General features: G+C 45.9%; 5 protein-coding genes across 5 annotated transcripts; 2 read left to right on the top strand and 3 right to left on the bottom strand.

Annotated features, from left to right (window-relative positions):
- Positions 1–5,112: 5,112 nt before the first annotated feature.
- LOC149449516 (histone H4) lies at positions 5,113–5,429 on the bottom strand. Its single transcript, XM_089693135.1, has one exon. It carries the CDS (start codon positions 5,422–5,424, stop codon positions 5,113–5,115), a length of 312 nt encoding a protein of 103 aa, XP_089549261.1. The 5' UTR covers positions 5,425–5,429.
- Positions 5,430–7,368: 1,939 nt separating this feature from the next.
- LOC149449515 (histone H2A type 2-B-like) lies at positions 7,369–7,842 on the bottom strand. Its single transcript, XM_089693134.1, has one exon. It carries the CDS (start codon positions 7,817–7,819, stop codon positions 7,427–7,429), a length of 393 nt encoding a protein of 130 aa, XP_089549260.1. The 5' UTR covers positions 7,820–7,842; the 3' UTR covers positions 7,369–7,426.
- A 275-nt stretch (positions 7,843–8,117) lies between these two features.
- LOC149449514 (histone H2B 1.1-like) lies at positions 8,118–8,581 on the top strand. The gene has a single exon (XM_089693133.1). It carries the CDS (start codon positions 8,136–8,138, stop codon positions 8,514–8,516), a length of 381 nt encoding a protein of 126 aa, XP_089549259.1. The 5' UTR covers positions 8,118–8,135; the 3' UTR covers positions 8,517–8,581.
- Positions 8,582–11,569: 2,988 nt separating this feature from the next.
- Positions 11,570–12,047, top strand: LOC149449513 (histone H3-like). The gene is given in 2 exon segments (XM_089693132.1): positions 11,570–11,660; positions 11,662–12,047. Coding segments are annotated over 2 exon segments (411 nt in total). The 5' UTR covers positions 11,570–11,582; the 3' UTR covers positions 11,995–12,047.
- Positions 12,048–13,215: 1,168 nt separating this feature from the next.
- On the bottom strand, positions 13,216–13,950 carry LOC149449512 (uncharacterized). The gene has a single exon (XM_089693131.1). The coding sequence runs from the start codon at positions 13,937–13,939 to the stop codon at positions 13,271–13,273; it is 669 nt and encodes a 222-aa protein (XP_089549257.1). The 5' UTR covers positions 13,940–13,950; the 3' UTR covers positions 13,216–13,270.
- Positions 13,951–23,363: the final 9,413 nt, after the last annotated feature.

Raw genomic sequence — 23,363 nt, 5'->3', positions numbered from 1 at the left:
AATGTCCCCTCCCCCACAGTCACATACTGGATGTAATTTTCAATAACACACAAGAGTGTAATCTCCCCAGGGCTACAGCTAAAAAGTGACATCATGGGACATAATTGGGATTATCAAAGTCCCGGCATATTGTGGGATAGAAAATAAAAGTAAATAAATGAAGGGTCTGCAGCATGCACAGTACAATACAGCAAATAGTGGGCGTGGCAAGAGTTCACATACCGGTGGGAGGGGCTAAAAGGGGGAAGATTAAACAGAACCTGAACCCTTTCCCCATGTACACTGCACCCAGAGACCATAGTCCTTGTACTGCTAACATTGGGGGCAACAATGTCTGCTGTGCTGGATGAAGGAAAGAAACCGGCAGTATAAAGGAAGGCAGTTGATGGTGAGGGGACAGAGTACAGAGGGGGCAATTGATGCTGGAGACAGGCAGTTGATGGTGAAGACAGAGAGTACAGAGGGGGCAATTGATGCTGGAAACAGGTAGTATGAAGGAAGGCAGTTGATGGTAGGGAGAGTCAGTTCGGATGGGGCAGTAGATGGGGAAAAGCAGTAATTTTCCATTAATTTTAATTATTTGTGTTATTGACATCTTGATTGATGGACACATTTGAATTGTGTATAGGGACCACTGATCAATCATGGATGTGAGACTATGCTGATGGCTTGTCTTATGACCCAATTGCAGAGGTGTAATGTGCTTTAGATGAAGTGTTCATTCCTGGGGTTTCCTGTGTTTTATCCCCGGTTCACATATATGCATCCTTGTGGGCTGTGTTTTGCGTGGGCACAAGAGCCCATTCATTTGAATGGACTCCTGTGCCCCGTGACACGCAGGGAAGAAGTCCCTGCACTTGTTCTGAAAACACAGCTCTCATGGGAATCTCGGTACCCAGTACGGTTGCGTTTTCCAGTGCAAATGGAGTGCCATTAGAACTAATGGCACCCACCCGCGGGTCTGTATTCCTCTGTGCAGGTGTGGCGGCTGCACAAATTTTTGTGCGGGTCCACAGCGGCAACACCCGCACATATGTGAACCAGGGCCGTGTTGCGTCAATTTTACAATATTCTACTGCTGCAAGGGTTAATATTTTTGAGAGCTGCAGGATAGATGTTGCTTAAACCCACCGCTGAGCCATCCCCTTGACAAAGTCTACAATGACGAAACCCATAGGGGCGGAGACGGCTGCGGGCATTCCTTGCTGCTAGGAGCTTGTGTTGGGACACAAAGTCTTGGAGAGTGGCTGGCTCTAAACCAGCAATGGGCAAACTACGGCCCGGCGGACCTTTTAATCCGGCCCGCGGAGCGAGGCTCCCGCTAGGCTCCTCTCACAGTCCGCCCTGAAGACCGGTGTAGCATGAAAATCTGTCTCCTATGAGGATCTGTCCCCCTCGACGTATCTGCGCATGTGCCGGAGATCGCCGATCGGCTGCTAATGCCTGAAACTGGCACATGCGCAGATACGTCGAGGGGGACAGATCCTCATAGGAGACAGATTTTCATGCTACACCGGAACGGCGCGGGAACACGGCGAGAGGAATGCGCGGAGCAAAGGTAAGTGAATTGACACAGGGGGGACTTGGGGACTTAATATGGGGGATGAATTACTATAGGGGGGATGAATTACTATATGGGGGATGAATTACTATAGGGGGGATGAATTACTATATGGGGGATGAAATACTATGGGGGATGAATTACTATATGGGGGTGAATTACTATGGGGGATGAATTACTATATGGGGGATGAATTACTATATGGGGGTGAATTACTATGGGGGGTGAATTACTATATGGGGGATCAATTACTATAGGGGGGATGAATTACTATATGGGGGATGAATTACTATAGGGGGGATGAATTACTATAGGGGGGATGAATTACTATGGGGGATGAATTACTATAGGGGGGATGAATTACTATATGGGGGATGAAATACTATGGGGGATGAATTACTATATGGGGGATAAATTACTATATGGGGATAAATTACTATATGGGGGATGAATTACTATGGGGGATGAATTACTATATGGGGGATGAATTACTATAGGGGGGATGAATTACTATATGGGGGATTAATTACTATGCTTACTATGGGGGAATATTACTATACTTACTATGGATGACACATACACATCATTCATCTACTCTTGGTCCGGCCCCCGGGTCCAATATATGAACCCATTGCGGCCCTCAAGTCAAAAAGTTTGCCCACCCCTGCTCTAAACTCTACAATCGGCTTCCTTATGCAGGCCATAGACAGGTTGAAAATCGGCTGATTTGTTGGCAAAAAAAAATTCATCGGATTTTCGCACCGTTAGTGGGTTAATTGGTCAGCCGTTTCTCAAGGTTTTGGCCCTTTTTTTTGTCAGTCAAGTTGGAAAATTTGTGGCCGATCTTCCCAGCAATGATGGGCAAATCGGCCGATCATTTTTCCGGAAAAAATCTGCGCATGAGCAGTGACCTAGAAAAAGAATAAGAAAAAGAAGAAAAAGAAAAATTCCAGTCCGCTATTATATTTTACATGAAAAAGTCTTGCAGTTGCAACAATGTATCTATTTGTATCCAAATAAAAACATCTGTATCCAAAATTGATACATTGTTGCAACTGCAAGACTTTTTAATGTAAAATATAACAGCGGAGCTCTCTGCAGGGACAGAAGTAATTATAGGGTTAAATGCCGGTCGTAGACGGGACATAAAAATTGGCCGATTTTTTTTACCTTTGGTGGAAACGTCGGCCAAACGACCGATATATATATTTTTTTAAATTAAAAAATGGCCAGTTTTCGACCCGTCTATGGCCTGCGTTCCACTGGTGGCTGAGTGGCAGTAGCTGAGAAGTGCTTTTATGTATTTGTCCCATGTGACTGCATTTCTTTTATATAACGTATTACTTGATGGCATCACACTATTGGGATTATTTTTTTTTGCAAATTCATGGACATATAAGAGGAGAAATTGATTGCCCAGCGGAGTGAAGTCTGCAGAAGCGAAAAGGACACGGATATCCAGCACAATATGTCGTTCTTCAACCTTTTTGCTGCAAGACGTTTTTTTTCATTTTTTTGCATGTTTAAAAAATGATTTTAGGCCTGAAGACTACACAAACCCCCCCAAACATGATATATTTTATGCCAACAGATACCCTAGCGAAAAAATTGTGGTAGTTTAAATGTTTTATGTCACATGATATGGATCACGATGCTGATGCTTACAATATTTATATTTAGCAGGAATGGTGGGAGATTTCCTCAGTTAGTTCAAGGTACAGTATAACACAACCCGTGTTGGTGGGGCCCAGGATCCAAAGGCCCACCACTAAACTGATGCATGACACAATGGAGTCTTTTTAGAACAGGAGGTGGTCACATGAACCATCCAGAACCACCATTTTTGGCAGAGTGGGCCAGAAGGTATATAGAAATAACTTTCACTATCTGAAATAAGGAATAATCCTCTGATTTATGGCTCATGTACACGGGGGGTTTGGAAAACTCTTCTGAATGATGGAAAATGACTGGAGAACGTAGGTTAAAAAACATCAGTTTAGCCACGTTTGCATACAACGTTTAGAAGCGTTTTTAAAAGATAAACTCAGGAGACCTTCCCAAATGCCCATAATAATATTAAATAATTAACAATTTCAGGGGCAGCACAGAGGCTAAATGGTTAGCACTTCCACCTGGCAGTACTAGGGTCATTTGTTTGAATCTCAGACATGTCACCTTCTGCCTGGAGTTTGCATGTTCTCCCTGTGCCTGCGTGGGTTTTCTCCGGGTACTCCGGTTTCCTCCCAAACCCCAAAGACATGCTGGTAGGTTAATTGGATCCTTTCTAAATTGGCCCTTGTATATGAATGTAAGTTAGGGACCTTAGATTGTACGCCCCTTGAGGGTTAGGGACTTTCTAATGATTTGATAATGCATTTCTAATGATGAAAAAAGGCTCCGGACAGCATCTGGACATGGAACAGTCAAAAAACGCTTCTAAACGCTGTTAACCGCATTTACAAGGCTGGTAAAATCTACTCCTGCACACAAGTTTGCTGGGTTAAAAAAAATGACTGTAAACAACGATGTGTACATGGACACATAGGAAAACATTAGGGAGAGTTCAGGGGCTGCTGAAAGCAATGGTCTGGCTTTTTGTTTACTGACTGCTTACCAGCCAGTGAAGCAGCTGATCAGAGTTTGATCAATTGTATTGAAGACTAGAGGACTGGTCTGGTGTCAAATAGACCCCAGATACCTCCATAAAGATGACCTGTCACAGACTACTGCTGTCACAAGGGATAACTTTTTTTTTTTTATTACAGCCCAACCCCAGGAATTATAATAGAAACATACCTACCCTGCATGGGTAAATGGATGGCGCTAGAGAGCTGAATGATTTCTTAATAAGCGATGTTATACTTGTATTTGTCCAGAGGGTGGCGCCAGTGAAATGACTGAATAGGCGATGTTATGGCCAAACCTAACCACAGGATGGGGACAGAGGTATGTTTTCCCAAAGGGCGATGATCTACCTACATGTTACCACAAGATGGCGCCAGGGGGAAATTCTTCTACTCTCTAGGTCCCTCCTGCTGACAAATACAGGAAATTGCTAGAAAAAAAAAAAAAATGAACCCCTAAAATAACATCCGAGACAAGACTAATGTATTAGGAAAGCGCAGGAGAGGAAACATTGGAGGTCGGGATTGAGGTTTGTAATTACAAAGCAGCCCTGTCACCTGGGGGGGTCCCTGGAGGTCCCCAGCAATGTCCTAAGAAAGATGAGAGCGCCACAACATTGCGATCAGTCTTATCGATTTTTGTTGAACAAGGAAAGTGTTTTCGTGACCCAACAACCTAATACATAAAAGAACAATATCTAAAATATATATAAGCATGTTAGATTTGTCGCATTACATCCAAATTGTACAATCAGATTGTATCGTGTATAACCAGCTAAAAACGTCTTCCTTGCCTACAATTGCCAGAACGCCGTATAACTACAGAAGAAATGAATAGTTTCCTATAGACAGCCCTTTGTATGAGAAGGTGGGCGGCCCTGAGAAGGACCTTTGTGACGATGAAGGGGGGGGGAGGGTTGTGAGGATTTATCCTCCGAATCCGTAGAGAGTGCGTCCCTGCCGTTTGAGAGCATAGACGACATCCATGGCGGTGACGGTCTTCCTCTTGGCGTGCTCGGTGTAGGTGACGGCATCGCGGATGACATTCTCCAGGAAGACTTTCAGCACTCCGCGGGTCTCCTCATAGATGAGGCCGGAGATGCGCTTGACTCCCCCTCTGCGGGCCAAACGTCGGATGGCGGGTTTGGTGATGCCCTGGATGTTGTCCCGGAGCACCTTCCTGTGGCGCTTGGCGCCGCCTTTCCCCAGACCCTTCCCTCCTTTACCGCGACCAGACATGACGATTCTTCTCTGCTACAAACACCGACTGAGCTCTGGGCTGGGCCCGCCTTCCTTTTATAGAGCATGAGCGGACCTGATGGGAACCTTCCTGGGAAGAGGCGGAGTCACACCCATTCTTTACACACAATACAATTGGATTCATTTGGAAGCTTTCTCCACGTTCCGCCCTTTTCAGATCCCTTAATGACAATAGAAATCCATCTCCAGGAGAGAAATCTCTTCATTCTTCTCAATGGTTTTCTGTTTCTTCCTCGGAGATTACACAGAAACATTCATCTTTCACATTTCAGAACACAAACCATCATCACCAGTTACTATTGTTTATAATAATGTCACATGTGTAAAATATTACTGTGAAAAGGAAGACGAAAACATTTTCCTGATGCTTCATGTTTATTTGTATATGTCTTGTGGACCTGATGGGAGACTGTCGGAAAGGGGCGTGGTCACAGCAATTCCTTCATCTGCAGAGAATTTCTGCATTTCCTCAGACATGTCATATGTTCTCTCTGGATACATTGTCCGTATTTCTCTGGCAGTCTCCTTATTTCTACCAGTCATTTCACATTGGTTTTTATGAATATTCTGGCTATGGGGGGAGAAGAATCTGTAACTATTATATGTTTAAAGGAGGGACACAAATATCGGTCAGAAACATGATCGTATATAGATCTGATAATAAAAAGTACAATACTTTATTTCTCCATCCTATATATTATTAAAATAAATACATATAGTATGTGGTGGATCCAATAAGAGATTATATGGAAACAAAAATGTTTCACGCGATTCAGTAATCATCAGAATACATTTGTAGACATTCCTGACTAATCGATAAATCTGCTTGGAATGAAAGTGTTGGTGATTGTTCGCCGATAAATGTCCCATCTGATGATCTCCTTTGTTCTCCGGCTCGGATTTGGCGGTATAATCGGGCGGAATATTTCTCTGGAACGATCTACACAATCCCGGTGGGCAGAATTCGGATTCTAAGCCAATCACAGCTGTGGGCGTTGTCTCCATCAGCCAGTAATGTTTGTCTTACGAGAAGTCCATAGAAATGTATCCGGAGATCTCGGTGTCGATGTTTCTAGTGCAGGAAGTGTTTTCTTGTTCTGTAGACTTTTCATTGATCTCTTCTCTACAACTAAATCAACAGACTAATAACTAGATCTTGTCGGGTTTTGTATTCTGAGGGATTGGAGGGAAAATAAAAAAAATGTATATATGAATATTCGTAATGCTCCTATAATGATTTTTGTCTGATCGCAGAGCCTGGAATGAATGGAAGGGTTGATCGATCTTCCCAGATAAACCGGTAAATGGATGCGGTCGGTTCTCCGTATCGGATTTGGCGGTAAGAGGGCGGATTGTCTGACGTCACATAGAATTCCGGTGGGAGGTTTGATCCAATGACAGTTATAGACGTTTCCTTCAGATAGTAAAACATCTTTTTTTCTACGTGGAGTGTGAAGGAGGTGATGAGATCTGTTCCCTCAGTCGGGAGGATCGTTGTTCGGTATATATTGAACGATCTCTGATCTTCAGGAGAAACTCATCACAACTAAAGGAAGGCGGATAAGATCAGTCCCTGCAATAAGATGTCATTTCCCCAGAGTCTCACACTGAAAGCATTTTCTATTACACTTTATAGCTACAAGATAAATCCATTATATCATTTTATAATTAAATTATATTTAGAAATAAAATCCGTTATTTTAGATGTTGCGACAACGTAAGGAAAGGATCTCCGACTTGAGGGGGACATCACTCCACAGGACTTGGTGTACGAAGCATATATGTATGGAGGGAATGGAGGAAACCAGTCACTGACCTATCTCCGACTTATCCTCGAGACTCCATCCCATAGAAGCGGGAGATAGAGAGGAGTGTGGGATTGGTGTCCATAGAAGCCGTATGTCCGCCCTTTGTATGGAGATGTGGGGGGCTCTGAGAAGAGCCGTTGTGTTGGCGGATAGAAGGGAATCCTGTGGGGGGATTACTTGCTCTTGGCGGCCTTGTGGCTCTCGGTCTTCTTGGGCAGCAGCACGGCCTGGATGTTGGGCAGGACTCCTCCCTGGGCGATGGTGACGCCGCCCAGCAGCTTGTTGAGCTCCTCGTCGTTGCGGACAGCCAGCTGGAGGTGTCGGGGGATGATGCGGGTCTTCTTGTTGTCTCGGGCGGCGTTGCCGGCCAGCTCCAGGATCTCAGCCGTCAGATACTCCAGGACGGCGGCCAGATAGACGGGAGCTCCGGCCCCGACCCGCTGGGCATAGTTGCCCTTCCGGAGAATACGGTGAACACGACCGACGGGGAACTGCAGACCGGCCCGGGACGATCGGGTCTTGGCCTTAGCCCGAGCCTTGCCTCCTTGTTTGCCGCGACCAGACATGATTGGATGACTGACGAATCACACACAGATAGGTCCCAGCAGCCGCTTCCTCTCCTTTATACACTCCGTGCTCTGACGTCACACGCTGGGATTGGTTGCTTTTGAATTCAACTAATAGCGGTAAGACTTGTTTCTACACCAATCTATGCACGAGGAAAAGAAGCATGACGTCACTTTCCATCACCTGACCGATTCCTCCAATAGAAGAGTGAGGAGGGATGAGGCTCCTTTGCATAGGCCGCCTATAAAAGCAGCACATGAGGGCGGCTCCAGCACACTTTCCCCGCAGCTAGCCAAGCAGTGGTGAACCCTGATCATGCCTGAACCAGCCAAGTCTGCGCCGGCGCCCAAGAAGGGCTCCAAGAAATCCGTGACCAAGACTCAGAAGAAGGACGGCAAGAAGCGGAGGAAGACTAGGAAGGAGAGTTATGCCATCTACGTGTACAAGGTGCTCAAGCAGGTCCACCCCGACACCGGCATCTCGTCCAAGGCCATGAGCATCATGAACTCCTTCGTCAATGACATCTTCGAGCGCATCGCCGGCGAAGCTTCCCGCCTGGCTCATTACAACAAGCGCTCCACCATCACCTCCCGGGAGATCCAGACCGCCGTCCGCCTCCTCCTGCCCGGAGAGCTGGCCAAGCACGCCGTCTCCGAGGGCACCAAGGCCGTCACCAAGTACACCAGCGCCAAGTAATCCCCCCGCCCCCCGGGGCCCCATCATCCCAACAAGGACACAAAGGCTCTTCTAAGAGCCGCCCACCATTCCAATCACTGAGCTGTCATCACATTGTATTGCCGCTAGAGGTCCCCCACACGTCACACTTACACTGGACATTCGTTCTAGGGACGGACTAACCTGCACATTGGGGGGATGGGAGGATTGGCTGCAATGCTCAACACTCCCATTAGGTGTCACTATATTACACACATAGACGGGAAGGATTTTCTTGTTTCTCTTTTCTGCTCTGCTTGATACATTGTTACACGTAGTAGAGGCGAATGTTTAACTCTTCACTGATATATGTGCGGCTGTAACATGGCATCATAGGAAATTATACAGAAATCATGGAAACATTACTCCATATATTACTAGGAATAGATTTACTGATTTCATATAGTATGAGATGTGGAAAGCATTACATTTCAACAGTCTTATTGGGAACCTTTAAAAAATAAAGATTACAAACACCAAGCAAACGTAATGCATTTCTAATAAGTGGTTATTATGGATCTGCATGGGGATTATGGGTGGAATATTTATTTTTAAGGGGATTTTTATTGGAGTTTTGACAGTATATAATACATGTGCTGGATCATTGAAGCATTATTAACATCCCACTATTTTGTAAACCAAAAACATTCATATAATATCGAGACGTTTAGAAAGTCAAGGTTGATACAACTAACTCTTGTCTGTCTGGACAATGGATATTAAAATATCCAGGAAAGGGGGGGGGGGGGGAACGTTTAGTGGAACAGGAGATAAGATGCAGTAAAAGAGGGAGTAGAAAGGAAGGTGGGGGTGTTAAAAGGGAGAGTTAAGTAAAGAATAGAGAGCACAGAGAATAGAAGGATCTCAGATGACTTATGTTTGGTTAAGTTAAACGTGTGAAAGACATTAGTTCCCTCAGTAGCATTTGAAAGAGAATCATTCCTAGTGTTACCCTATCACTAGAGCCTGCCTGGTGTGAAGGGGGACCAGGTAGTGGAAGCATATATATCCCTCTATGGGGACGAGGCGTCTGAATAGATACTAGGGAGCTCTGACTCAGATGTAGTGTAGCTCAGGTTTGTATCATCTGAGCTGAAGGGAAACATTGTCAACCTGTCCAGTAGGCTGGGAGGGCAGGGGTAGGATACAATTTAGTGATGTCATTGATCCATTTACCGTTAAAAAGTTTGAGAGGTAGAGACTTGAAGATCCAGATGTTCTATGCAAAGTAGGCTGTTGAGGCCTTGTTTCAAATCTATTGACGGTGGGGGTAGCGACGTCCACTTTTTTAGGATGACTCTCCTGGCTGACATTAAACAGGTGGCTAGCCAAGGTTTGTGTTTATTGACGAGCAATTGATGGGTAAGACCAATACTTTTGGCAATCTATTGTATATGCAGGGGCGTATCTACTGTGAGGCAAACAAGGCGTTTGCTTAGGGTGGCAATTTTTAGGGGGCTGCACCGCCCCCCAGATAAAGGGTCCTTTTGGGCAGCGGCAGACAGAGCCATGCAGGGCTGCCAGCAGAGGGTTCGCACCGTTACCCTTGCAGTGGCCTGGAAAGCAGAAGAATCAATGCGGGGGAGGACAGTTGCAGAGCGATGCTCCTGTACCTCTCCCTCCATCAGCTGACGAGCCGGGACCAGAGGACAGTCTGGAGCAGAGAGAGGAGAAAAATAGGCTCGGAGAAGGTGTTTGTGTGCTGTCCCATATGATGTAAGAGAGGGAAGATATAGAAAAGGGGAGGGGAGAGAGAGAATCATATATACATACACACACTTATCTCTCTCTCTCTTTTTTTTTGGGGGGGGGGGGGTGCTTAAATATTGTGTTGGCTAGGGCAGCACAAAATCTAAATACACCACTGTGTATATGTATGTATCTTTATTTTTTCCTTTCTCTTTTTCATTACAGCATTCTGTTAATTTTAGGTGCATCAGATTAATACACAGAATGGAAAGTGGAGGTTATAAATTGTAAAAAGGTTATCAGAAATGAGGGGGAGGATTAGATGCATTGGGACGATTTATTTCCCTCCCCTTTTACTTTGTCATCTAATTTACTGAATTATGGACAGTAATAGTCCTCTCTCGGAGATTGCAATTCTTACATTGATAAGACGTTTGAATATATAATTATAAACATCTTTCTTATCAATGTTTTCCCATCTGGCAGTAAGGAGCTCCCAGAGAGATCGGGATATTCTGCTAACAGAGATAACCTGCAGATCTTGGCGGGAATTAAAAAAAAAAAAAACATTCTGAAAATATAAGACACATAAATAAAATAATGTTTGTTACAAATAAACTCGTAACTGTAAAATGAATGGGATGAATTGCTGCAGACTAGATGTCCGCCTCCTCCCATCCTCAGCGATAGATTGTCATTGTGCCATCAAAGTCCACACTGTCATCGCCGGGATCGGATTGTCCTTGGAAGTGGGATTCGGAGAGAAAAGGCAGAAATCACATTGTATCTCCTCCCAGATCCGCACACAAGTCATGTCTCTTGTCATCTCGCTCTTCTATAGACAATACATTGCAGCCCTTCTGACTGTCCCTGTTAGTCCACAATTGTGCTGGATGGACCGAGATGGGCGACAAACGTTCTGCTTCTTAGTCCCGAACAGAGGAATCCTCGGATCCGTGAGATCGGAGGGGGATCTTCTGTCATCCCATTCACTGTATTATGGAGGAATCCAGTCCGATGTCAATGGATGTAATTGTTACATTGTACAGGGAGTCTCTGATCTCTGATTATTAGCAGATCTCTGATTAATCTTCTCTTCTTTGGTAGTAAGGAGAGCTCCGAGCATTGTATGATGTGAAGGAACTCCCCTCCCCCACCCCTGACACAGCGGGCTTCTCTACCTACAGAGATAACGTGCAGATCCTGGCGGGCTTTTTGAAAATTCCGCTCTTTTTATGTAAACCAATCATTAGAAGGGGCGTGGCGTAGTTCTCCAATCAGAGGGAAGAGATGTGTATAAATTGCTCTGCAGAGCGGAGGCACGTTACAGTCGCAGTTCCCGGCAAGAGAGGAGTAGAGATGGCTCGTACCAAGCAGACCGCCCGTAAGTCCACCGGAGGGAAAGCTCCCCGCAAGCAGCTGGCCACCAAAGCCGCCGCGCAAGAGCGCCCCGGCCACCGGCGGAGTGAAGAAGCCTCACCGCTACAGGCCCGGCACCGTGGCTCTCCGAGAGATCCGCCGCTACCAGAAATCCACCGAGCTGCTCATCCGCAAGCTGCCCTTCCAGCGCCTCGTCCGAGAGATCGCCCAGGACTTCAAGACCGACCTGCGCTTCCAGAGCTCCGCCGTCATGGCTCTGCAGGAGGCCGCAGAGGCTTATCTCGTCGGACTCTTCGAGGACACCAACCTCTGCGCCATCCACGCCAAGAGGGTCACCATCATGCCCAAAGACATCCAGCTGGCACGCCGCATCCGCGGAGAGAGGGCCTAGACCCCCCGCAACAGACATTCCACACAACCCGCCAACCAACGGCTCTTCTCAGAGCTACAACCTCCCCCCACACAGAGCTCTACACTACCGGACTACAATGAATAGGATAGACTGGAATCTATAATACAAGTTATCGGGGAAATCCTCCTCTCGGCGCCCCGGGACCGCCATTCCTTTACTGGTTTTATTCGTTTCTACAACTCATAACTAATGGAATGTGAGACATACAATGAGATCCATCCGAATGGGCCCCTTCCACACGGAGATGTGATTATGGGGGGGGTCAGTCATGTCCTCTATTACCTCCTCCGATACTACATCGGGGTCATCACAGATCACATCGCTCTGCCGGGGCGGCACACACGGACACACCGGGAGGATTCTTCCTTCTGCTCTCCGTGTGCCGCCCCGGACGGTTTTCTATAGAAAATAATTCATTCTGGAAATTTGGGCGGGACATTTAAAAATATTCCTCTCCACCAATCAGAACATTCGGCGTTTTATCCGTCAGCCAATAACAGACTGTAGCGGAACTTTCGCAGAGCCCGAAGATCGGTTGTTTTCCTCCAAATGGCACCTGGAAGCCGCTCCCCGTGTTGTATTGTGTTGTAGAGGCGATCCATCCATAGGAAGGAGTCCATTGTCCGCACAACACGATGTTCTCGGTGCGATCATTAGATCCCGTCCAGAGGATGATGTGTCCCCGATCATTACATGGCGTTTCCGTACAACTTCCACAATGGCCGCAATAATAATGAAGGCTGGGAATTCCTTGTAGAACGATCGGGAAATGTTCATTGTTACCCCCCCCCCCCATCCCACAGACAGCGTGCGGGAAATGTTCATTGTTACCCCCCCCCCATCCCACAGACAGCGTGCGGGAAATGTTCATTGTTACCCCCCCCCCATCCCACAGACAGCGTGCGGGAAATGTTCATTGTTACCCCCCCCCATCCCATAGACAGCGTGCGGGAAATGACAGTTCTCCAATCCTCATATGACCGATGTAGGTGTGTGTGGAGGGGGGTCGGGCCTGTGAAATGTATGGGGGGGGGGGGGGGAAAATCTCTCCTTTGGCCAACCAGTAATCATTTGTAGGATCGGAGGAATCATTGGATGACCTAAAAGGGACAAGTGTATAATGTGAGGAGGATGGAGACTGGAGGAGGGAGGATGCGGCTCGTGGTCGGTGTATGTATGGAGAGCTCTGTTGGGAGGAGGTGGGGGGCTCTGAGAAGAGCCTTTGGGGGGTGGAGATGAAGGAGGTCGCCGCCCATTATTTCTTCTTCGGAGCGGCCTTCTTGGGCTTAGCCGCCTTCTTAGCTGCCGGCTTGGCCTTAGCGGGACTCTTGGCGCCTTTTTTCGGCTTGGCTGCAGCTTTGCTCTTCTTGGGGCTCTTGGTCACCTTCTTGGCTGCAGCCTTTGCCGGTCTCTTGGCGGCCGGCTTCTTCTTGGGGCTCTTGGCTGCGGTGGGGGCTTTGCCGGCCGCCTTCTTCTTGGGGGACTTGGCGGCCGGTTTCTTGGGCTTGGCCGCAGCCGATGGCTTCTTGTTGCTCTTCTTGGCGGCGGCCGATTTCTTGGGCTTCGCCTTGGCGCCGTCGGGCTTCTTGTTGATCTTGAACGATCCGGAGGCCCCATGGCCTTTGACCTGGACGAGGCTCCCCTTAGTCACCAGCGCCTTGAGGGCGATCTTCAGGCGGCTCTTGTTCTTGTCCACATCGTATCCTCCGGCGGACAGGACCTTCTTCAGGGCGGCCAGGGACACCCCGCTGCGCTCCTTGGAAGCGGACACGGCTTGGACGAGGAGTTCGGACACGCCGGGACCGGACGCCTTCTTGATGCCTTTCTTGGCTCCTCCTCCGGCTGACGCCTTCTTAGCCGGCTTCTTCTTGGCGGCGGCCTCCGCTGGAGGAGCGGCGGCTGGGGCGCTCTCAGTCTCCGTCATGACTCCACAAAGTCTATCGGACAAATACGTTTCCCTCCTGTGCTGGCCGGAGGTTATATGTTAAACGTCCTGCGCTGCTATTGGTCGGTACACAGCAAGCTGCCTGCACTGCTATTGGTTACACATCAGACACGCCCACTGGCTGTCATTCCAGTGTTGGAGTATATTCTCTCCCTTCATGTGTTTCCCGGTAGATATAAAACCGATTTTATTCCGAAATAGAACGATGTCCGATGTGCACCGGGGAGCCGATCTGCTCCCTGGACTGTCACTTATCGGGGGTCACTTCCAGCTGTCAGGAGCTGCTCACGAGGCTGAACACAGAGGCTGCAAACACAACCATCCTCCGGAGTGGGGGGCCCATTCTGCCTTCTACCTGCTTGGGGGGACACATTCTACCCACAAAACAATCTGCTCCCATCCCCCACTACAATCCGCTTCACATTACACGAGGGAAGAGGGGAGATCGCCAAACATTTCCCTCTAATACACAACTCGGCTCATCTCTAGCTGACTACAAGGAGCCGGGAATAAAAACATCGGCCGATCACAGGAGATCCTTGTGTCCTGTCATGGCAGACATTGGGACACATACAAAGGGCTCCGCCCATTACAGGGTGTCAGGTGTCATGGCCTAGGGGTCATTATTGGATCATCATCACAAATGGACATTGACAGCCAAATACTGACAAACACGTCTACTGACCCTGATACTTACCCCCCCCCCCCCCCATACACATCTCCGTTCTCAAACAAACCTAAAATACTGTTTTTGTTTGTTTGTTATGTGGCATTGAGGGCAAAAATAAAATTGTACAAATTATGTGAAGTACAGAAAAAAAACGCGCACAGAACAAACGAAAACAAAACAATTAAAAAAAAGTTTCTGTTTCGGAAAAAAAGAGGATTGCAGCGTTTTTTTCTGCTCTCTGCGCTCCATCTTCGGTCTTTGTCCTGTTTAGTGTTATCAGGTAGAGTGACAGTAAAGGAATATTGCCGAATGTTGAGTTGTCACCAGAATATGACCATAAAGAGTTAAATACATCACCTGGGAGACTTCACCCCTTTGATGAATATGTCAGCTGTTCTGCAACGCTCCTCTCCCCCCCCCCCCCCAAGAGCACCGCTCCTCTCTATCCACAAAGCACGGCTCCTCTCTTTCTGGGACTGACTACCCTGCACATTGGGGGATGGGATGATTGGCTGCAGTGCTCAACACTCCCATTAGGTGTCAGTATATTTTACACACATAGACGGGAAGGATTTTGTTGTTACTTAAACTATGTTTCTCTTTTCTTCTCTGCTGGATACATTGTTGCAATCCATCAACATTCGATTCCCCCAGAGATCATTTCAGTAATAAGACCTTTGCTGGAACTCCTAATATTATCTGTTATGTGGTGGATCCGGGTGTCCCCCTTTTGCTCAGACCAAGAAGAAGGGAATAGTATTATTAATATTATCTGATGATGAAGGTGATTATTATTCAGGATTTATATTATAGTGCCAACTTTGTGCAGTGCTGTAAAAAAATATAAATGGAGACAATACAGCAACAATACAATTCAATACAAGAGGGTTAGGAGGTCCTGCTCCAGGGAGCTTACAATCTAGTACAGAGGGGCTGGTGGGACAAAAGGTAATAACTGTGAGAAATAAACTGATTGGAGAAAATAAAGCTTTACCTTGAAATTACTTTAAAATCTCTCCCCCTTCCCATCCCCAGATGTTTTAAGATGTACCTCAGATAGCATTGCATTTTCAAAAAAGGAAACAAAAACATATTTTTCTTTTTTTTATATATATATTTCAAAAGTTTGTGAGAAAAAATGAGATCTGAAAATTACTTGCCATGCCTCTTTTTAAATTCCTTGGGGTGTCTACTTTGGTTTGGTGCTCTCCTGGCATTTCAGGGCCTCCAAAACTGTGATCGGTAGTGAGGAAGTGAAATGAGGAAGTTACGCACCTTCAGGCTTTCAAAGTAGTCAATGGATTTCAGGCTCCTGTATGTGGCTAGGCTCCCAAAACGTCTCACATGTGGCACCCCCATACTCGGTAGAAGTAGCAGAATGAATTTTGGGGTGTAATTCAACATATACCCATGGCTTGTGTGAGAAATATATCATTTAAATCACAACTTTGTGCAAAAAAAAAAAAGTAATTTTCAAAAAACTTGTGGAAAAAAAATAAGTCTTCCATGGACTCAATATGCCTAACAGCAGATAGCTTAGGGTGTCTACCTTCCGAAAAGTTTTCATTTGGGGTTTTTTGTTCTATCCTGGTATTTTAGCACCTCAATAAATGTTATGGGCAGTCAGAAAGTAAAAGCTGTGTAAATTTCATTATCTATACCATAGTTTGTAGACGCTATAACTTTCCCACACAGCAATCAATATAAACTTATTGGGAATTTTTAACCAACAATATGCAACAGAGTACATTTTGGACTAACTTTTTAACAACATTTTAATTTTTTGGATGTTTTTTATGACAGAAATTAGAAAATATTGAGTTTCTTTCTAAATTTTCAGTCTTTTTTTTTGTTTATTGTGCAAAAAAAAGCGTGCACGTGATCAAATACTACCAAAAGAAAAATCTATGTTTGTGTGAGAAAAGGACATACATTTAATTCATGTACAGCATTGCATGACTGCGCAGTTGTCAGTTAAACTAGAGCAGCGCTGTATAGCAAAAATGATGTAAATTGCAGTATCTATACCATAGTTTGTAGACGCTATAACTTTCACACAAAACAATCAATATACACTTACTGGGATAATTTTTTACCAAATACATGTAACAGAATACATTTTGGCCTAAATGTATAACTAACTTTGAGTTTACTGTATACAGTTGTGTTCAAAATAATAGCAGTGTGTTGAAAAAAGTGAATAAAGCTGAAAATCCTTCTAATAGCTTTTATTTCCATCCACACAAATGCATTGGGAACACTACACATTCTATTCCAAATCACAACATGACAAAAAAATATATCAAATTTGTATTGTTCCTCTAAAAAAAATGAAGAAAAGTGAATATTAAATGGTTCAAAAAAATAGCAGTGTTTGTATTCTTCTTTACAAACTCAAACATTCACTATATCAACTGAAAAATGTTTGAAGATTTTGCTTTCCTTTGAATCCCTTCATGAATATTTGGTTGTAGTCGCACTGTTTCTGAGAACTGCTGTACATCTGTGTTGCATGGAGTCACCCAACTTCTGGCACCTGTGAACAGGTATTCCAGCCCAGGATGATTGGACGACATTCCACAGTTCTTCTCTATTTCTTGGTTTTGCCTCAGAAACTGCATTTTTTATGTCACCCCACAAGTTTTCTATTGGATTAAGATCCGGGGATTGGACTAGCCACTCCATAACGTCAATCTTGTTGGTCTGGAACCAAGATGTTGCACGTTTACTGGTGTGTTTGGGGTCGTTGTGTTGTTGGAACACCCATTTCAAAGGCATTTCCTCTTCAGCATAAGGCAGCATGACCTCTTCAAGTATTCTGATGTATTCAAATTGATCCATGATCCCTGGTATGCGATAAATAGGCCCAACACCGTAGTATGAGAAACATCCCCATATCATGATGCTTGCACCACCATGCTTCACTGTCTTCACAGTGTACTGTGGCTTGAATTCAGTGTTTGGGGGTCGTCTGACAAACTGTCTCCGGCCACTAGACCCAAAAAGAACAATCTTACTTTCATCAGTCCACAAAATGTTGCGCCATTTCTCTTTAGGCCAGTCAATGTGCTCTTTGTCAAATTGTAACCTCTTCAGCACGTCTTTTTCCCAACAGTGGGACTTTGCGGGGACTTCTTGCAGATAGCTTGGCTTCACATAGGCGTCTTCTAATTGTAACAGTCCTCACAGGGAACTTTACACCTTCTTTCATCTTCCTGGAGCTGATTGTTGGCTGAGTCCGCGCCATTATGGCTATTCTTCTATCCATTCGAATGGTAGTTTTTCGCTTTCTTCCACATCTTTCAGGTTTTGGTTGCCATTTTAAAGCATTTGCCATCATTTTAGCTGAGCAGCCGATCATTTTCTGCACTTCTTTATATGTTTTCCCCTCTCCAATCAACTTTTTAATCAAGGTACGCTGTTCTTCTGAACAATGTTTGGAATGACCTATTTTCCACAGAATTTCAGAGAGAAATACACTGTAACCAGCATGTACAACATTTGCTGCCTTCCTTCCTTAAATAAGGGCAATAATTGGCACCTGTTTTTCAAAGAATGATTGACCTCACTAATAGAACTCCACACTGCTATTATTTTGAACATGCCCCTTTCAATGAGTGATTCAATGACACAGAATCAGCAGCATGCATGTCATGACCGTTGGGTCTGTTGGATTTCTATTACTCTACTACACCTGCTAGTAAATTATTTGCCATGTAGAAATATCATTTCTACCAAAAACAGTGATTGATCAGATTAGTGATGTCTGACTGCTATTATTTTGAACACAACTGTATTTTTTTTATAACAGAAAGTACTTTTTTTTTTAATTTCCAGGTTATTTTTGTTATAGCACAAAAAATAAAAAGCACACAGGTTATCAAATACCACAAAAATAAAGCTCTATTTGTGTGAAAAAAAGGACACACATTTTGTTTGGGTACAGCATTGCATGATTGCGCAATTTCCAGTTGCCAAATAGCAAAAAAGAGGCCTGGTCAGGAAGGGGAGTAAATCCTCAGGATGACAAAAAAATGGTTCCATTAATGTAATCCATCATCAATCACAGCGTCCGGTGTTGTCCTGATGATGCGGACTTGCCAAAATTAAAAAAAGAAAACTATGCCCGCCCACCCGTCTGCACCCACCCGCTGAGCACTCTTTGCAATAAGACAGGTCTGACAGTTGCTGGTCAGATGTAAACAATTGGGAAGAGCAGGTGGGGACGTCACCGTTAGTTACTTTTTTCTGGTTTGTTTTAATTTTGGTGAGTCGGCATCCTTGTGACAAAGCTGGACCCTGAGATTGCCAATAAATTACAATGATGGAGCCATTTTTTTTATTTTTGTTTTAAATTATTATTAAAGGACTTGTCAAAATCAGTTTTGTTTCAATTATAGGATTTTTTAAAAAGATTGGTCTCTTTTGTTTTTTTTTTTACTGCATTTAACCCTTTAATGAATGAGTCGGTGTGCAAGAACCCCTTACTCATTCACAAGTGATCAGGGTGCCCCTTTATTTATTTATTTCAGGTACTTATATAGCGCCGTCAATTTACGCAGCACTTTACATATATTGTGCATTCACATCAGTCCCTCACCCTCAAGAGGAGTACAATCTAAGGTCCCTAACTCACATTCATATACAAAGGCCAATTTAGAAAGGATCCAATTAACCTACCAGCATGTCTTTGGAGTGTGGGAGGAAACCGGAGTACCCAGAGGAAACCCACGCAGGCACAGGGAGAACATGCAAACTCCAGGCAGGAGGTGACATGGCTGGGATTCGAACCAATGACCCCAGTACTTCCAGGTGGAAGTGCTAACCATTTAGCCACTGTGCTGCCCCATTTATCTAAATGGGTACTCTGATAACAAGCTGCCCTGCCCACAGACCCCCACATCCACCGGACCAGTGTTTTGGGGAAGGTCCTTGTCCCTTCCTTTCTAGTCCAGCCAGGCTTGTGCTCGGATCAAGGGACTGGTAGGAATTTAGGGGGGACCCCACACTTTTTCACCCATTTTATGAGGGGTGGGATTCCCCTTAAAAGTCCTATCAGGCCTAAAGATCTGGTAAGAATGTGGGGGGGGCATGCTTTTTATTTATGTATTTATTTATTAAAAATGTCAGTCCTGCTTCAGCAGGTTCTATACATTGCACAGACGTGCAGCTTTGCAGATAGTTTAAAGGGACCCCCCAGGCATGGTATTTAAAGGAATTACAATGATAAACGATTTCCCCTTTAAAAACTGTAGTTTTTGTGAAAAAATTGTTTTCACTGATTCTTGTCCCTCAGTGCAGTATCCGAGTCTCCATACGCCTTTTATAGCCAAAAACTTGAATATAAGCCTTCAAAATGAGCACTTTTGAATTTACAAGTGAGTCCCATAGACTTGTATTGAGCGTGAAGTTCACAGTGGAACATCTATTAGGTTCGAACGTTCGATCACAATTCACTTCTATTACCTACCACAACGGCTCTTCTCAGAGCCACCCACAACTCCATACACAATTCTATAAACCTCAGCTTTATCAACCGATTCAGTCACAGGGAGGAAAATCAGGAGATAGGAAAAAGGAGGAAAGCGGTAACTGACCATTGTGGATGTATGGCGTGGCTCCTCCCCCAAGTCGATCATCCTCAAGTTATGTTGTTACAAAATCTATAACTACATTTTTTGTATTTGTTGTTATAATTTAGATGATAAAACGGTATATAGTTTAATAATATATTATACATGTTTTTTTCTTTTTTTTAAGTCCGCAAACGTGCGGAAAACCCATAAGTGTTCACAAAATAAGTGTAAGTGCAAAACACCACACGAAAAAATGTACTTAGGGGTGTGCTTTGTCTCTCCCCCGAAGGGGATGGACCACTACCCTGATCCCCCGGGGCACGAAGCTCCTGACAAGGACAAGGTTCCCATTTGGTCCTCCTGGCCAAAAGGCCTGGTGGACCACCGTTCCTTGTGGCCAGCTGAAGTCGGACATCCAGTACTTGGTCAGGGGGCTCTCCCGAAGAGAAAACCCCCCAGGGACAGGAGAGGAAGGAACCAAAAGGCCACACACCTCCCCCTAGACTTCAGGGCAGGCCCGAGGACCCACACCCTCCATCCTGTGAGAAAAACACACACATAAGAAAGACAAAGTGACAAAACGTGGGAGGTGAAATAAATAGATAATAGAAAAAAGTGGTCGTGCCAAATTGTGCACAGACCAGGCCCTGAGGCCTGTAGCAAAAATTGCCCCGAACTTAGCCAGAAGGCCTTGTCCTAAGGGCGCTGTGCAGGAAAAGTGGTAAACACAGTGGCCATGTGCCTTTTCAAACTGTGGGGTCCCACACCCAGGTGTTACTAAGGGCACCCCTGAGGCGACCACTCAGGGGGCACTGGTTTGCAGACTTTCTGCCTTCCCGACCCCTGACAAGACAAGGTAGATCCGTTTGAATCAGGAGGAACTGGGTCCTTCCGGTCTTCTCGGGAGAATTACTCACGGGCCCCAGCTACTAGTTGTGGGTGCCACACTTTCTGTTCCAGCCGTCCAGACCCCCATCATTCCAGCAGGGGTACTATACAACCAGCCATCACCACAAAGCTAGAATGGGCGTGGAGCACCCCTACTGGACACTGATAAGAATAGATACTACACTTTATCTTAGCGAAAAGGACACATTTTTTGATTGAAAAGATACTTTTATTACAGAAGCATCAAAAACAACATGATACATGTAATCGGGGTACATCTCACCCTATACTGCGACGCAGCGCACCGCATTGCAATACAGTTCCAAGCATACAATAAATACATTCAGAAATAAATACATTCGCTCAGCGGTATGATGCCTGACGTGATGTGCTTGGAGGACGAATCTCCAGACCACCACGTCATGCATAACGCCGCTTACCCCAAAAACCGTAGTATCCTAATACACAATACTTTTCCTAATGTCACAAAATCATGCAAAAACGAAAACCGAACGTTGCAGTCTACAATAGGCATCGGGTGTGTGGGGGGGGGGGGGGAAACACAGGCCCGAAGCTTTATTGAAGGGACAAAGACACGCAAGGGGAAGTAGGGGGAGGGGGGAATCTTCAGACGTCCTCTTCCTCCTTAAAGTCCATCAAGGTATAGTCTCTGAGCAGACTGAGGATCAGTCTGCAGCAGTCCTCAATGGACATCCTCTCCCGCTGGTGGATGAGGCGCTTTCTGGCGCACCATAAAGCGTCCTTAAAACAACACAGCACCCGCCAGGCGCCGTCAATGTCCTCCAGAGAAAAAGTCCCACAGAATAGTCCATTCAACACCCCAAAGTGAGTGATGGCTGTCTGTGGTACAAAGTCCTTGAGTTCAGGTTCCAGGGCCCCCAACAGGGCCTGAGCAAATGAGCACTCCCAGAAAACGTGGTGAGACGTTTCCTCGTGGATGATGCAGAAGGGGCAGTGTCTGTATCTGCTCAGGTTCCTGGCATGCATAAATGTCCTGAGAGGCAACCCCCCTTGGATTGCCATCCATGCCAGGTCTTTGTGCCTGTTGGTGAGAATGTTGGAAGAAACATTCCTCCAGACCACGTTACAGGTGTCTGAAGGCAGGCCTGGAACTGACTCCAAAATGTCGCTTGCTCTGATCAGCTTGTAGATGGTCTTTGGCTTCCACAAGTCAGGCTTGACTCCCTGCAGCCCTTGCTCCCTGATGAACTTGAAGGTATCCAAGTAGTACCAAGGAGTGTCCCAGTTGTAGGGGATGGAACTATCCCAAGTGTCCCACCCGAGGGACCTCCAGAGAGGCAACAGGAAGAAGCGAGACATTGCGTTCCCGCCAGAGTCCATAATCCGTTTGGGCAAAGTTCTGCGGATGCAGTTGCAAGCAAAGAACACCCTCAGTTGGGGTGGCGATGTCGGGCACGCCCTTACCGCCCTTGAGGGGTTCCTTGAACATGACTGCCCGCTTCACTCTGTCCATCTTGGAGCCCCAGATGAAGTGAAACAAAGCCCTGGTGATGGCCTTACAGGTGTTGACCCGTGGGGGCCAGGCCTGGGCGAGGTACTGCAACACAGGGAGAATCTCGCTGCGGAGTACCAGTGTCTTCCCTTCGATGGAGAGGTCTCTGAGGCTCCAAAGTCCAAATTTCTGCCGCATTTTAGCCAGTCTCTCCTCCCAAGACTTCAGGGCTGCGCCCTCGGCACCAAACCAAACTCCCAAAATTTTCATGAAGTCTGTCTTGATGCCAAAGGGCATGGATGCAGAAGAAGGCAGGAACCACTTTCCGAAGAGCATGACTTCCGACTTCCCGCAGTTGACCTTTGCCCCCGAAGCTTGGCCGAAGTCCTCGCAGGTCGATGGAGCGCTGGTTGGCGCAGAACACCGTCACGTCGTCCATGTAGAGCGAGCACTTAACTTCCCGTCTGTCTGGTCCCGGTGCGGTGATTCCCCCGATCTCTGGATTCCGTCTGATGCATTCGGCGAAGAGCTCTATACAGCAAACAAAAAGCAGAGGTGAAAGAGGGCAGCCTTGTCTGACCCCGGAGAGGACCGGGAAGGGGTCAGTTTTCCAGCCGTTCACATGCACGGAACTGCAAATGTCATTATACATAATATCCACATACGAACAAAACATTTCCCCGAGACCAAACCTGCGCAGGGCTCTGCACATAAACCCATGGGAGACACGGTCAAAGGCCTTTTCCTGGTCAAGACTGACCAGGGCCGCGTGCACATGGCGGTCCTTGATGTATT

Source organism: Staurois parvus, unplaced genomic scaffold (genome assembly GCF_062004578.1).
Source record: "Staurois parvus isolate SC_StPar_1 unplaced genomic scaffold, SC_StPar_1.0 ptg000615l, whole genome shotgun sequence".
NCBI classification, from domain to species: Eukaryota; Metazoa; Chordata; class Amphibia; order Anura; family Ranidae; genus Staurois; species Staurois parvus.
The sequence above is the reverse complement of the archived record's forward strand: the minus strand, read 5'-3'. Positions and strand labels throughout refer to the sequence as shown.

Coding starts and splice junctions, on each gene's coding strand:
- LOC149449516 (XM_089693135.1), bottom strand. CDS start 5,424: ATGTCTGGTCGCGGTAAAGGAGGGAAGGGTCTGGGGAAAGGCGGCGCC.
- LOC149449515 (XM_089693134.1), bottom strand. CDS start 7,819: ATGTCTGGTCGCGGCAAACAAGGAGGCAAGGCTCGGGCTAAGGCCAAG.
- LOC149449514 (XM_089693133.1), top strand. CDS start 8,136: ATGCCTGAACCAGCCAAGTCTGCGCCGGCGCCCAAGAAGGGCTCCAAG.
- LOC149449512 (XM_089693131.1), bottom strand. CDS start 13,939: ATGACGGAGACTGAGAGCGCCCCAGCCGCCGCTCCTCCAGCGGAGGCC.